At 34.9% G+C, this 15,141-nt stretch overlaps 3 protein-coding genes across 9 annotated transcripts; 1 reads left to right on the top strand and 2 right to left on the bottom strand.

Moving 5' to 3' along the window:
• The first annotated feature begins 3,531 nt into the window (after positions 1-3,531).
• Positions 3,532-4,901, top strand: LOC125215424 (pathogenic type III effector avirulence factor Avr AvrRpt-cleavage: cleavage site protein). 2 transcript variants are annotated; one of them, XM_048116835.2, is made up of 4 exons: positions 3,532-3,635; positions 3,722-3,928; positions 4,026-4,202; positions 4,562-4,901. In XM_048116835.2, the coding sequence occupies exons 1-4, from the start codon at positions 3,630-3,632 to the stop codon at positions 4,607-4,609; spliced, it is 438 nt and encodes a 145-aa protein (XP_047972792.1). In that variant the 5' UTR covers positions 3,532-3,629; the 3' UTR covers positions 4,610-4,901. The 2 variants fall into 2 exon arrangements, with proteins under 2 accessions (XP_047972792.1, XP_088925568.1); XM_089069442.1 differs by having other exon boundaries at positions 3,540-3,638.
• Positions 4,902-5,265: 364 nt separating this feature from the next.
• JOSL (JOSEPHIN-like protein) lies at positions 5,266-7,165 on the bottom strand. 6 transcript variants are annotated; one of them, XM_048116833.2, is made up of 4 exons: positions 6,986-7,165; positions 6,673-6,764; positions 6,430-6,547; positions 5,266-6,106 (listed from the first exon to the last, which is right to left on the bottom strand). In XM_048116833.2, the coding sequence occupies exons 3-4, from the start codon at positions 6,511-6,513 to the stop codon at positions 5,651-5,653; spliced, it is 540 nt and encodes a 179-aa protein (XP_047972790.1). In that variant the 5' UTR covers positions 6,514-6,547; positions 6,673-6,764; positions 6,986-7,165; the 3' UTR covers positions 5,266-5,650. The 6 variants fall into 6 exon arrangements, with proteins under 6 accessions (XP_047972790.1, XP_047972791.1, XP_047972787.1 ...); XM_048116834.2 differs by having other exon boundaries at positions 6,688-6,764; XM_048116830.2 differs by having other exon boundaries at positions 6,991-7,165.
• Positions 7,166-7,538: 373 nt separating this feature from the next.
• AUG3 (HAUS augmin-like complex subunit) lies at positions 7,539-14,499 on the bottom strand. Its single transcript, XM_048110722.2, has 18 exons — positions 14,187-14,499; positions 13,442-13,478; positions 13,212-13,315; positions 12,610-12,805; positions 11,777-11,843; positions 11,272-11,375; positions 11,046-11,127; positions 10,596-10,650; positions 10,307-10,438; positions 9,768-9,837; positions 9,410-9,467; positions 9,241-9,296; positions 8,877-9,029; positions 8,617-8,728; positions 8,393-8,534; positions 8,120-8,195; positions 7,947-8,042; positions 7,539-7,847 (listed from the first exon to the last, which is right to left on the bottom strand). Exons 1-18 carry the CDS (start codon positions 14,363-14,365, stop codon positions 7,716-7,718), a joined length of 1,851 nt encoding a protein of 616 aa, XP_047966679.2. The 5' UTR covers positions 14,366-14,499; the 3' UTR covers positions 7,539-7,715.
• Positions 14,500-15,141: the final 642 nt, after the last annotated feature.

Here is a 15,141-nt window from a genome sequence, read left to right as displayed (position 1 = left end):
TTTAATAAATACTCATAATATAGTTTATCTAAAAATAAACTTTTTTCATGACTTATTATACTCTTTGGAACAAAATACCATCTCTACAGAGTAAATAAAAACATGTATATAATATGTAATGTAAAGAAATTAAAATAGTATACGTATATTAAATAAAATAGGAGTATTCTTTACTTAACACTCAACCAAAAATTTTTGAATGCTAAGCCATAAATTAAATTGATTAATGTAGAGTAATTTATTTGACTTAATATTTTATTTTTAGTCCAGTGAGATGCGACGCATGCCAGGTGAAAATTTTAGCCCCATTGCATTGTGGGGTTAAAAAGGTCCTTTTTCGACTTTTATAGCCTTTTTCTTTTCTTTTTCCTTTTTCTTTTTCTTTTTCTTTTTTTTAGGTTTCTTGTGAGACATGAGACTGGGCTTCTGTGAATTTCGACACCTTTTCTTATCTTAAGAATTAAAAATAGGCAGTCTTACTAATCTATCCTTTATTATGGGCTAATAAAATAGTGTGACAGCATAATCCAAAATTTTACTATTAATTTAGTTATGGTTTAAAGGGCTAATTGTCTTTCTTGACATTTCTTGAAGTTCTCGACTAGAGTGGGCTCATACTTTTTTTACGATTTTTTCAAAGTGATTATTCAAAAAATTGAATTTTCTATATGATATATTACTCCACAAGACAGCCAGTGATGGTGATGATTTAAATAATCCGAAATTCTGAAATATTTAGTATTATGTTAAGTTAGAATTATTTATATAAAATCTTTTATTTCAATACTTAGATACAAATTTGTAAGTAATAATTTGGATGTTCTAAGATACTCTCTCCACTCATTAATAATTAGATATTTTTATTCTGAGGTAGATATGAATAAATGTAAAAGAAAATGGATTAAAAAATTTAGTGGAATATGTATTCTATTTTTATACTACGAACAAAATAATAAAATATGAGTAGAATAAGTTAGTGAAATTTAAAGTTTAAAATAGATAATTAATGGAGATAAGACAAAAATAGCAAAAATAAATGATTAATGTGGACGGAGGGATTAACATACTGTTAATTGCAATAAATTTATATCTCTGCCGCCCGCATTCAGATAAACTTAACCAGCCGACTAATTTTATTGGGCTCAGAGTCAAAGAAAAAGTCAAAACTTTCTGTCTCTTGTGATAGAACTTATTCAATTAGTCAAACACATTTATTTATTTTCCCAATTATCTCGTTTGTGATTTTCCTTGTAAGAAAAATTAAATGAAAGTTACTCTTTCAAAAACAAGGGTCCTAGTGTCAATATTGAAAAGCGAAGATAAAATCATAAATAGAAAATAAAAATAAAAGTACTCCATGAAAGTAATTTTGATGGCAAATAAAATTGATGTAAAAATTTGACTGATCCATACAGAGTTAGAGTTAGGGATCGACTCACCACACACTAAACATATTGCATATCGACTTATAAAAGTAGGAAAACGCTATTAAATTAGGTCTTTGAAAATACATTTAACTCTTGGTATGGCAGTTCTGCACCAACCTCTCGAGATTATATTTTAATTTCGTTATTCGTGCTCACTATGGCATTAAAGAAGAGTAATAACATAAAATACTATTTTACGTGAAAAAGAGGTTCTTTTATTTAAGGCAAAATTAAAAGAAACCAAAAGAACACAAGATATGGTGTTGCTTTCGTAACGCTTTGACTTATTTCACAAAAATAGGATGTTCTTATTAAAAATGAAATAATAAATTGATAGGAAGGAAAGATAAAAAGCAACAGCTTGCAACTTTTTCGGTTCAATCAATTCAATTGCTGGAAGAGTAAAAGAATTTAAAGCATCGACACAAAAATAGACAAATAATGTTTGATTTCAGCAGAAAAGTTGAATTCATTTGTTTCCAGTTTTGCAAATATTTCAGAAAATAATAAATACGTATCACCCATCCCGTGAGTGACAGACAATTCAATAAATCATCAATAGCAAATTATTATTCAAAACCCAAAATAAATATTTTTAAAAAAATACAGTGCTGATTACTACTCTCATCAAAACCTATTTCCTATGTCTGTTTGGAGCTTTGCTCAGCCAGCAGCAGAAGCAGGCGTCACATGGAATCAAACTTTATTGCTTTCATAAATTTCAATATTCAAAAAATCAACCAAAATAAATTTTAATTATAGTAGTTAATATCATAAATTATGGATATCAAAGCAAAAATATTGTGAGATGTCGATGATTATTTGAAACCAACAATAAAAAACAAGTTTTTTTTGTATATTTCAGATAGGCCTCTAGCATGAAATTCGAATTCTAAGTTTTTAAATATAACTAAATGATAGGACATTTTTGTTCGTTTTCAAATAATCGTTTTCGATAGTATAATGGTACATGATTTAGGATATAAAATAGTACGTAGTAGTATATTTTTCGTTTATTCTAATTATCTCGTCCCATCATTTTTTATACCAAAATATTTGCCATGTTCAAGACAATAACTTTATAGTATGAATTACATGCTCTGACGATTGATTCCAGTTCTAATATTATTGAACTACGAAAATAGATAAGAATTGCCGATTTTAAATCAAATGAAAATCGAAACCGTCAATATTTAAAGATGGCTGCATTATTAGGTCATGTAGGAGGAAGGGATTTTATATAAGTAGACAATTTATAGATAATTAAGTTAATGAATTTTGAGATGAGTTCAAATGAATGTAGTGATAGGGAAGAAGCTTAATTAAGGCAGTTAAAAAGTGATAAAATTATTATGTTCAAAATCAATTAAACTCAAGATCAATCTCATTATCTGTTTCTCTATCCCTTCATCGACATTTTAATTCATTCTTTTCTTTCCAATTTTCCCACAAGCTTTTTCCTATACTTTATCTTTGCTTTTACTAAACACACACACCCCACAGCCCACACCAATTCCTTGCCAAACACCTCACCCAACGGTCGCACCCCCACTCTAGTTAGTGTTCTAGGTATGCCGATACCTCGGGTCTATGTTCTTTCCACCGACTTTCTAAAAAAATAGATGTAATATTTTTGTAATTTCAGATTTTATATCTCCGGACATGACAATAAATGCAAAAATTTATATCGAAACAACGATCTATCTTAAGATATGACCACTAATAACAAGTGTGATATTGTCGTATGAGCATGTAAAATTAACTCCTAACATATTTCTTCGATCTAACGAGAAATATCTAGCTTCGTCAATAATTCAACTTACTATGCTGTTCGATTTGTGATTCTGTATTAGCACCATCCCAATTCCCAACTATCACAGCACCAAAAATTCAGATTCATGCTAAATATTCCTATATTATAAAAATTGTAATTTTTTCACGTCATACCTTTGACCAAATTTTTAGAGGAAATTGGTAGATTGACTATTTATAAACATAAAAAAGAAAAGAAAAAGGAAAAAAGAAAAGGAAAAGGACGCGGCATAGAAAACCAGGTGGGGCCCATAACTAGTGTTTTTCTCTTTCATTCCCTCCCTTTAAATACTGGACAAAGCATGCGCCACTGAAAAGCTCATCCCTAAAAGTCTCTCACATCATTCTCACACATATTCTATCTTCTCTGCAAATCACCAACCAATTTCCATGGAGGTAGTAGTAGTGATAGTAAACCCCAACCGCCTCCTTCACTTTTTCCTCTACAAATTATTGACAATGTCACTCTCTTCTCACTGCAGGATTTCTACTGGAGGAGCCACGTCCCCCCCTTCGGCAGCTGGGATTGCCACAACGACGACCTCCCCTTCACTCAGTGCTTCGAATCCGCGCGCCAAGCCGCTCTCCTCCGCTACAGCTACTCCGAGGACCGCGATCTCTACGTCGCCGGCGATTTGTACGACAATGAAGTCCTCACCCCTGCCGTCATCGTCGTTCCCCGCCGACGTGTAAGCTCCTTCTCCACCCCTAATTCATCTCCCAATCCCTAATTCCGATGTGAGGCATTCGATTTGAGTGACTGAATCGGTTAATTGTGAGCTGCAGGGGAAGGCAGTGTATCCTAGAGAGAGAGAGGGGAAAAATCAGAAAGATGCGTGGGCGGAATGCGACTGCGATCTGAGTTCCTCGCCGAGCCCTGCCCCTCGCAGACAAGCTCCGAAAGCTGTTGATGAAGATCTGTATAAGATCTCTCCTCACCTCCTCCGTCAACAAGCCAAAAAGGTAAACAATCCGAAATTTCCTTCCATTTTTCTACAAATGTGAATGAATGCGAGGTGTTTATTTCAAAAAGCAGAGATCTATCAATCCAAGAGTGATAATATTTGGTACTTCTACTAGAAAATAAATTTGGCAGTAACTTCTTCATACGAATAAAGTTAATCGCAAAGTTTCCAAAGGAAAAGTACGTCGTTGGAATCTAGCAATTATCACGTCTCTCACCTTTCGAATAACATCATGAATTTTGTCTATTTCAGCTGCGTATATACACAGAATATGCAGCAGTCTCTTTACATTTTTGTTTGAATATTCAATTTCTCTTGTTTTGAGTGAGCTCTGATGAAATTGTGCATTCTGTGCAGAAAAAAGGATGGGGCTTCTTTAGCTGCCTGCGGCCCTGCGTTAATTGAGAGATTCATAGGTTTTGGTAAATACAAGAATTATGGGGGAAAGTAGTATGAATTGTTAAATTTAGTGCTAGTTTATTTTGCTTTTAAAATCATTATCTTATCCTGATAGTGATAATGATATGATGATAATGATACCCACTCTTAATCTTGGTGTTAATTGCTTCTCTTTTTTGTCGCCTTTTTAGCGAGTAGAATATGTTGTCATATTGCTTTAGGCTTATTTTGAGAATTTAAACTGCAAGTTATCATTGTAAGCATTCTACACCATCATTATCTTTCTCTCTTTCTTCAATCTGCTGTTTTACACTGTTTCGTCGTTTATTTGTTTTTGAAGGCTACACTGTTCCATCTTGCGGCAAACAATTTGCTATTTTTGTTCTGTCATTTCATTTTTAAGCAACTCAATTATTTTGTATGATTATCTTCAAGGATGAGTTGCCAATATTAGTATTACGTGAATAACATCAATCTCAAATGCTAGCATGTCAAGTCGCATTCTTGCTGAAAAGAAGATTTACGGAGGAAGAAAACACTCTAAAAAACAAAGATAAATGTAATGTCAGAAAAAGTGACGCATAAAAAATTAACAACACAACACCCTTTTTGAAACATTGTATAAATGCACAATCTGAAACATGAAATTAAATGTAAGCATATGAGAAAGTGTACTTATTTACAAACAGAGCATTTATCAAAAGTATATAGATGCAGATTCGATTTGAATGATGCAGATTCGATTTGAATGCAAGAAAGCAGAATATACAACAGTTAATACCTTTGGTTTAAGTTCAAGTTCAACGAACATACCAGAAAACAACTGCACAATTGATCACAAAACACTTGAAGCTTGCAAAGCCTTGAGACTGCTTAGGAATAGGAATGGCACGAAACAAAAACAAAACTCTTTCCATGTCGAACTTATTAACGCCTTTAACTTCTCAAGTTCGAAAGAGTTAGTCACACCAAGAGCCTTATGCTGCGTCGAATAGGCTGCTGAAAGGCATAGGACAAAAACAAAACTCTTTTGTTGTTCCTTTAATCTCAGTCTTCGCCATTCATAACAAGCAAAATCTCGCCTCCAGTTGAAATCACACCATCCAAGAGTTCTGTTATTTCTTCGGTATTCTTGAATTGATAGGGAGAGGAAAAATCACTATCCAGATTGTACCAAGCACTATCAACTCTTCTCAATGCAATCCAATGCCTGCCTTTCCACAGGCCGCCATACCTTTTGACCGGAACATTGAGCACGATGCCAAACAATTTATCATCAAGACCGATTGTGGATGCCCCACATCTCCGATCATGCCATTTCACCGTCTTACCCCTTTCTTCAAGTGCGGCAATCAGTACATTGACATCATAGTTCCCTGTAACCACATTGTGATGAGACTTAAAAACTACTGACAATGGAGTCCATGATGACTGGTTCGGATCCTGAAGGTCAAGTCTTCGAGCAATGGCATTCAATGCCGCTCTTGAAAATGCATCCTTCTCCTAAACCACAAATCACAAACTCCATTACAAAATTAATTACTCTAAAGGGTTCAGATACAACTAAGCAAGACGAGTATAACAACAGACCAACAAATTACTAATGTGGTAGTCATTCATATTCAGGGTATACAAATTTATCTAAACACATACGAAATCCATATTTTGCATCCAGTTATAGTAAAATTTAGTCGGACAGCACACTGCGATACGTAGTCGTACGTTATACTTAGCTCCCAACGATAAAATCATTCGACTAAACACACGAATTGTTTTAGGGGAAGTATGAGAAAGTAGAAGCAGCCAGGGTTTTGAGGTAGGGATACCTGGAAGAGATTGTTGAGGGTGTGCAATAAGCAGAATTGCAGTCTTTGCCTCTCATGGTATATCAATTTCCTCTCAGTATCCATGATCCACTATCTAGAATCGCACAAAGAAACAAGCCTACAAATGACAAAGTTAAAGTAGATTTCAAATCATCGGTTTCTCAAAGGTAGATAATATAATATATAGGATATGTTAATCTCAAATTAGGGGGAAAATGCATCACCAGCATCAATACGACTCACGAATAGAAACCGTACAAGCAGGAATCAATTGGACGCAACAGTCGGGAAGAAATTACTCCAGCATCATATACGAATTACGAAATCTAGGTGATCTGCAGACGAATCACAAGCGCGAAAACAAGAGAAGAACAGTGTTATAGTATGATAAGGTCAATTAACATGCTGTAACGTGATCCTGGATCATAATTAAGAGTTGTTTTTTCAATTTGATTTTCACACACCGGGCACAATGAGTCTAGAATAAAACGAACTGAAACCAAATCACTTGAAACGAAAAGTCCAGCAAAAGGAAATTAATTAAGCAAGTAAAAACCTCACAATTCGTTTCATTGATTCACCGGCGGGGAAAGATATGCAGAGAGAATTGTAGAGGGAAAGACACGAGCAAAACCGATCTAAAATTACTGTCCTCTCAGCAACTCACGATTTCGAATTCAGGAATTACAAAGAGTTGAAGTATATCTGATCGGGTTTGGACAAATATTCTGTGTTATTGTAATTTGTTTAAATTTAGAAGAGTTTCAAATCAAAATAAAAATAAAAATTATCAATTCTATTTCAAGTTTTAGTAGTTCGATTTTTTCTAACTTTTAAAATCTATTTCAAGTTTTAGTAATTATGCCAATTATATCTCAATCTCTTAAACTTCTTTATTTAATGCTCACTAAGTCACTATTGAGTTGTGCTATATAATGTGGAGTAGGAGTATTATTTTTCTTTGAAAAGCAAATTATATATGAGAATATTAGTATTAATATTTCACTTCAAATTTAAAAAGAGAGAAAAATTGATGATTTCAAATTTAAGAGAACTCACATTCGCATAACTAATAAAAATAAATCGTACAACGACATCGTAACCTCTACTTAAAAGAAGCAAACGGTTTTACATTAAAAACCAAGCCTAGCACGAAATCAAATGTTAATTATCTGTAACTGAAATACAAGCACTTCCATTTTGGTAGAAATGAAATGAATGCATCATTTTTCTTCAGAGAAGAGATGATGATATTATATACATACAAGAGTATTCTGTACGTTGAATTACGACGCCTGCAACGCCCTGACTCGAGCAGTCAGTTCCTTGACCTGGTTCCTCAAACGTTCTGGGTTGCAGAAGAAATCAACGAATACTCGCCTCTGAACCGCAATCTCTTGTGAATGATGTTTAACGATCTGCATTGAGTCGAAGATGTCGGGATTCACTAACACTATCATATATAACTCCAAGAATCGATTTGGAAAAGATTAGGATTTTGTGTAGGCAGATCGTACCTCATTCTTCTTGCAGTGTTCGAGGGTGACATCTTCAACTGCAGCTGAGAGCTTTGCATTAATTTTTCCCATCTCATCCAGCTCCTTCATTAGAGTCTACCAAACATACATCATCTCGTAAGTATCAAGAGCACAGTTGATTTAAAATGGCAAATATTAGCAGTAGCATGTACCCAGGGAGTCAATATAGGTTGAGCCGTCGTAGATGATGCAAACAATAACTGCTGCAAACTTTGAACAAGGGTACACCTGAAACAACATACACAGTAAAGATTATGATTGTCTTCTTATATGACTCAAACACGAAAGTCCTTTTTAGGACGAGCAAACTTTCAACATGGTGCTTTACAAATATTTCCAGTGCTCGATTTCCATGAGCGAAATGGTATGATAGTAGACATGCATAAATGATATGGCACCATGACTTCCACATGCTAATAACTTACAGTTCATTAATACATCTATTCCTGTCCTCGGGAAGGGTATATTCCAGGTCAGATTGCAGAGTCATCAGCTCCGAGTGAAGGTTGGATAATTGCTGTACAATGCCAGGCACAGACACATACGTTGACAAACCAGCTTGAGCATCTGTGGATTCACGAATTTGCATGAGATATACATTCAATAATTTTATTCAGAAACAACCAATATGCCTTTTAAGACATCTTACTTGAATAGATGCTCAGAAGATCTCTAACACCATGGAGAAAAGTGTCACGGTCATCAACAGCTCCTTGTTCAGGTAAATCAGAGGCAGCTTGAACCAGTGCCATGCAACGACCCTTGGAAGAGGATATAACATACGCACAGAGTGCATAAAGTATAAGCAATGAGTACAAGGGACACAAAACAGAGAATAGAGAATGTGAGCCAGATTGCCAATATCATAAGTCAGCTAATCAACCTAAATTATCTTAGGTGCATCCTTACCACTCTGCCATCACTTGCTGACAGGTATCCTTGCAGTTCTGATTCGACTACCTTCAGCAAGGAAAAAGCACCAAGCATAGTCTTCTTTTCCATTTGACAGGCTAATTTCAAAAATTGATGTCGAGATAGCTGATGCATCAAATGATGTATGAACTGCAGAAGGTAAAAAGGTGAAGAGGTCATTATACCTATAAGTATTTTGAGAATACATGCTTAAGACAGAATGATGTAGTCAAGATTAATCCGGTTTGATTAAAAAAGCAGATTAGTATTTAGGACGGAGTGAACATAGTTTACTTGTCAACTGAATGTTATTCGTGCAAAATAAGAAGATATAGTAATAAGGTAGGTGAGTAGTAAATACCCCTTTTTGTCGATTTATATAAAATTCCTGACGCATGACTTTTAAATCATAGTCCCCTACACAGAGCAAGAAACTTGTCGTTTTAACACTAGAAGCACAACAAACTGAGGATCCAGATATGTGAAATAGATTATCAACAGAAAAATAAGCACTCATGACACATACATACCTTGCAATATATATGTGTCCTGCAGCTGAGCAAGCTCCCAGCAAAGATCAGGAATTGTCTGGAGAATAGATAGGTTGCAATAATGAGATAAAATCAACAATGAGAAGATGACATTCAGGACTGACAATGATAGCCTTTACTCCTAACAAAGACCTAGGGTGCATACCACAATCTCTTATTGATGAGTAGGTCGAAAAAAATCATGCCTCAAAATGCTATTGCTAAGCAGAAAAAATTTGAAATAAAAAGGGCTAGAACCCAATCTTCCGTGCAAGAGCATAAATAGCATTTGAGCTGCAATGTAGAGTGGGACTGTTCAGGAAAAACCATTATGACAAAATTCCAGCTGTTGCCAAACCTCAGATAATAACTTCTCTTCTTTGCGATACAAAGTTGATAGTTCTCCAGTCAGCTCAGCATGCTTTCTCCTGCTCGGTATATTAACCATGATAAACATATCACATATATAACACAAGGAACCAAAAAAATAACTAACTTAACTAAATAAGAAATATGTATCGACAAGCTTGAACTGATTAAGCAAGAATCACATCTGTGAACATGTGCAATTATAACAGAGTCCACGCATATCATATCCGAATTAGCAAATTACATGAAGTCACACTCTTCTTTTAAGATGCAAAAAGAGTGTGTGCTTTCTAAACATTTTACATCATAAAAAATAATGGATTTAATCTATAATTATTTTTTCTGTCGTAAAATCCTCTATAATTGGAAAGACCATGTCTACATTTTAAAAAGAAGACAAAAACAATCAAACAGTAGATTGCACAATATGTCAAGTAGAATTATCTCTACGAACAAAGAATATCTTATTCTTCATAGATCACTCCAGCAATATAAAGAATTTTTTTTTTTTTTGAGGTAAACTACTACCTAAGAGAATGAAGGTCAAGATGGATATGTGCTTCATCTGATGTTACTTGAGTTTTAAGTGTCATGAGGAAGGCTTGCTGCTTAGCATTCTCAACTTGAGCTTCCACCCATTGTCTTTCACTTGTCCCAAATCTGGCACAAACTAACAGCAATAAGTACTCAGGAGACCCTATTCATTACAGCTCAACAAAAGAATCATTAATGTGGGAAATCCTATTTCAGAATTTACCTGTTAAAAGCTAAAATTTGAAAATAATTTGAAATAACTTAGACAATTAAGGATACCTACATGGACCGGAGCCGCTGCAACTCAGTAAGGCGTTGATGCTGTGTGTTTTCAGAGTCTACAACATGAATCAAACAAAAAATCAAAGGCTGTGGCACACATATGATCAATGAACATACGAATTTAGACATTTGAGGTTTGTGCATGTTCCCAGAATGCACTTGTCATAATAAGACTGAGATATGAAGCAAACATGAATGAAGTTATAATTCAACCATCCAACTTTGATTCTTATAGACTTGTAGTTTTTTTCTTTTCTTTCTGTTTCATTCGGGATCAAATGAATTTATTCAAGACAGATGATCAAGAACATATGAAAAGGAAGGCACAAACCCAATATATAAAAACACACACAAATAGCCCCGATTGCACTTACACTAGTGCACACACTCCGTATGTGAATGACAGAGAATCAATAGAGGAGAGAGAAAAAGAGGGATTGAAAAGATATACCTCTAACCACGACATTTGAGATCTCATTGAGACTAACCCATGAGCATTTAGACCCCTCCTCAGCCACTAACCTGTAAGGGCCCTATTGGAAACACATGACCCCTCCATTCAGATGTGTGAAACCAGTTTAACTATCCTTTCAATATCTAGATAAACAGGCACCAAACCTCGAAAGAACTAGAGGTTAGTATAGAATAATTAGGAAAAGGGGGAGTGTCTTCTATACCGTGTCCAGTTGCTTTGAAAACCATTGATTTAGTTCCTTCATGCAGGCAGCATCCGCAAGCAAGTATGAGTGGAAATCAGCATATGTCAAGTAGATTCCATCATCTGCATGCCAAAAGAACATTAAACAGGCACATGGAAGACATGGTTGAACTGCAGAAGTCAAACAACTTGATATAATTTTTTTCTCTTAGTCAGATAGTCATCATCTTGATGAATCTTACAGTGAGTTTCTTTTCTATTTACTCGAATACTATACCTCGAATAAAAATACCACGTACATCACTTATAAGAGAAACGATCCCAAGTTTTTATTTCCCCATCTAGATAATTACAACCCCTTAGTTAATTGTTTCAGAGCACTGAAACTATGCCATCTTTACTTACAGTATAAATGCTATTAAAAAAATAAGGATTTGCAATTTTCTACCCAAAACTGTGCATCCATAAAAAAAGTTATAAAATATTCTTGCTTGTAATATCAAAGAAATAAGGAAAAATATTACCATCCCCTGAATGATAATGTGCCAACTCCTCAGCAGTGGAAGCTAATCGTCCAAGAACTGCATTCATCTATAACCAAGGGAAAATAATTAAAATGACAAGTATGATATGGTCACATGAATTTCAGTAAGGTCGGAAATGTATCACAATGACCACAACGTTACAAAATTTAAAATGATGCAGGGGTTTCTTTGCACAAACTGATCTTACCAATGAATTCAGCAAGGCAATTGTTTTGGGTTCAAACATGTGTGGTGATAAAGAGGAACTAGTGAACTACAACTATCACCTTCAAGATTTTATCCTACTGTCAACTTGAATGTAGCACAAATGCAGTCCCTCTTCTATAGGAGTATTTTTCTTTGGTCAAGCACTACATGCATAATTTGTCCCAGAAAGCTACCTGGTGATATTTTAGATCAACTTCCAAACTTGATAGCAAATACCCTCCAAGATTTATTTCCTTGGCGAGTTGGAATCTAAAAGAAAACTACGCCTGTTTAATTCTTTTGGACATTCTAATAATACAAATCTATTTCCATAATTCTTAAATTTCTCACATGAGAATACATCAATAATCATCACATAAGAAAACTACACCTATTTCAAGCACTACTGCCTGTCTAGGCATATTTGAGTAGTTTTACAAACCAAATAAACTTGTATACAGTCAAAATGAAAGTGCAGCATGTGGAGCAATGTAGTAGTATCAAAGAAAATAGATGCAGACATGCAATTTAATATGATCACCTGGAACTTTATTATAACAAGAGAAGAGACCACAAAATTCTTATTAAGACTATGAGGGCTGGAAAGTTGATATATACTAGCATACCTCTAAATTTCTTGCTGAAAGGCCATCATCAATGGTAGTTAGTTGTCCATTGGCATTGGATGTTGCAGCAACTCTTGCTCTTCTCCCTTGAATTAATGACGAAGCCTGCCCTGTGAGCGTATCATTCTGAAATTGCAGATGCCGAAGCTGATTTTGTAACTCCAGAGCTTCAGCTTTTGCTGCTACAGTGGCATCACTGAATAAAAAAGGATACGTATGACTGTATGAGGAACAGAAGTGTGGGAGAATAAACATACAGGTTTCTTACAAAATAGGTAGTATTAAAGAAAATCACAAACTAAGAATCTTGGCTTTCTTCTCACTTTTACAAGATCACGGATTTCAAAATAAGACTACAAATCAAATGAAGGAAAGACATATGTATTGATCCCGTCGACATGGATAGAACTAATTATAGCTTTTGAAGGCTTTTTTGATAGTGAGAGCATGTTGTTCTTGTGAAGAAAAAACTAGTTTTTCTTACTACATTCATGCCGTTATTAACTAGTAGTAGTATTATGCACAACGACTATTACTGACTTTACAATTGATTTTAAATTCGGAATAAAGATATTGACAGAATTGCAAAACATAATGCGTACCGAATTTCTTTCAGTCCTTCTTCAGTTCCAAAAACAGCCTCTTGGTTGTCTCTCCTGGCTGAAAATGCTGAAATACTGTCAAAAGCAAAGTCCAAATCTTCTCCCTAAGTACAAGTAAAACATATGAGCTTGAGCTTAGAGAGACTGATGTATCAAAGAAATCAATATCTTCAACTGCAGAGCCTAAAGCTGAAAAGGAGTACCCAAAAGCTTTAGAAAAAATAAAATACCTCCAAAAGCTTCCCATCTTGTAGAAACTGCTCATATCTACAGACAAATCGAACGTGATAGTTAGCAAGATCAAGAGCGCTTCTATCTTAGCATAGATAGGTGAACGAGAAAAATAAGAAGCACCCAACATAAAAAAGCATAGTGGCACGTGGCAACATGAGTAACTACGCCAAACAAAATATAAAATGAAAACACACTAGCGTTGCATATTGAAAGGCTTTACATTCTCAATAATTTAGTTTCAGTTTTTTGTGTTTCGGTATTTCATCAAACATCCACAGTACTTGCTCACGGGGTCACAATGCCATATTAGTCACCAGATCAAGAGTGCAAGGTATCTACAAAAGTTAAGATTCGATTATCTACTGTGAAAGACAACATATCAGGGGAATTGGAAACCATAAACACGAAATCAAACAGCCAGCTATGTCAGTACGACCAGTGGTAATTCATGAAGCACTTGCACCACTCCATCACATTAACCCAAATTCTCACATTGGACCCGCAGAAAGCCATATCAGCCGAATAGAAAGAATAACCTAACTTTAGAAAACGAGAAATCAATATCATTCTTCCTCCCAATTTTTAGCGTAATCGAAGAAGACATCAGCCACAATACAATCCAAACAAATAAAACGAACAAACTATGCAGAAACCCATATTTTCTCCATCAATTTCTACTTGAGTGAGGCAGTACCACAAGGGAAAATGTGAAATTGATGAAGATGAGAGAGGAGTGGTTACTGAGAGAGTTCGGAGGGGGAGAGGACATTGGAGGGGCGGAGGCTGGAGCAGAGCCAGTCGAGAATGGGGCGAACGTCGTCGTACTGGAAGGGCCATTCGAAGCTGTCCGGGTCTAACGAACCGGGACCTCCTCCGTAGCCCAATTCCGACAACAAGCCGCAGAGGCGAGCGCCGCTCATCTCCCCGTCGGAAAATGGCAGTTCCTGGTTCAGATCCGCCGGAGATCTAGTCTCCGATATTGCTCCAGATGATGAAGGGTGGGCAACGAATTACAGTATTGGCGCCGGCCTTGCCTTTTTCTCACTCAAATTTCAAAATGAAGATGCAATAATAATAATAATAATAATAATAATAATAATAATAATAATAATAATAATAATAATAATAATAATAATAATAATAATAATAATAATAATTGGTAGGAGTAGGATATGCTGGGTTTCAGTTTCAGATAATAAAATTGCATCAACGTGAATATATTTAGGAACAAATTTATAGTAATAGCACTAAAAGGGAAATGTATCCAGTGAAAATTGTTAAATGATCTTATTTAAAGATATTAAAAATAACTGAATTGATTTTTCTCTCATTAACTCTCTTTACCTTTACAACTAATTAATCGACACATTTTGGGCTTTAAATTATTAGGATTAGGATATAAACTTTTAATATTATGGAATTTTGAAAAATTATAATCAAAGATTAAAAAACTCGAAACTTTCAAAGTTGTTGATAAAATATGAAAAAAAATCCGCATCGTGATATTATTTGTCGAAATTTTTTTTTCCGATGGGAATAATATATGCATTGACCACATAAAAATGGACAGAAATAATTATGGCTTTCTAAATGTTAAATCTAGATTTGTTCCGTGCCATATTGCATACATTCGTCCATCTTCTCACCATTTCTATGCAATGAAGGTAAAATAACAATGTTTGTATCCCTGCTTCCT

Source organism: Salvia hispanica, chromosome 3, assembly GCF_029641045.1.
Source record: "Salvia hispanica isolate PSC_SH4W2 chromosome 3, Shi_PSC_v1, whole genome shotgun sequence".
Lineage (NCBI taxonomy): Eukaryota > Viridiplantae > Streptophyta > Magnoliopsida > Lamiales > Lamiaceae > Salvia > Salvia hispanica.
Note: the sequence above shows the minus strand (reverse complement) of the source record. Positions and strands in the feature narration are given on the sequence as shown.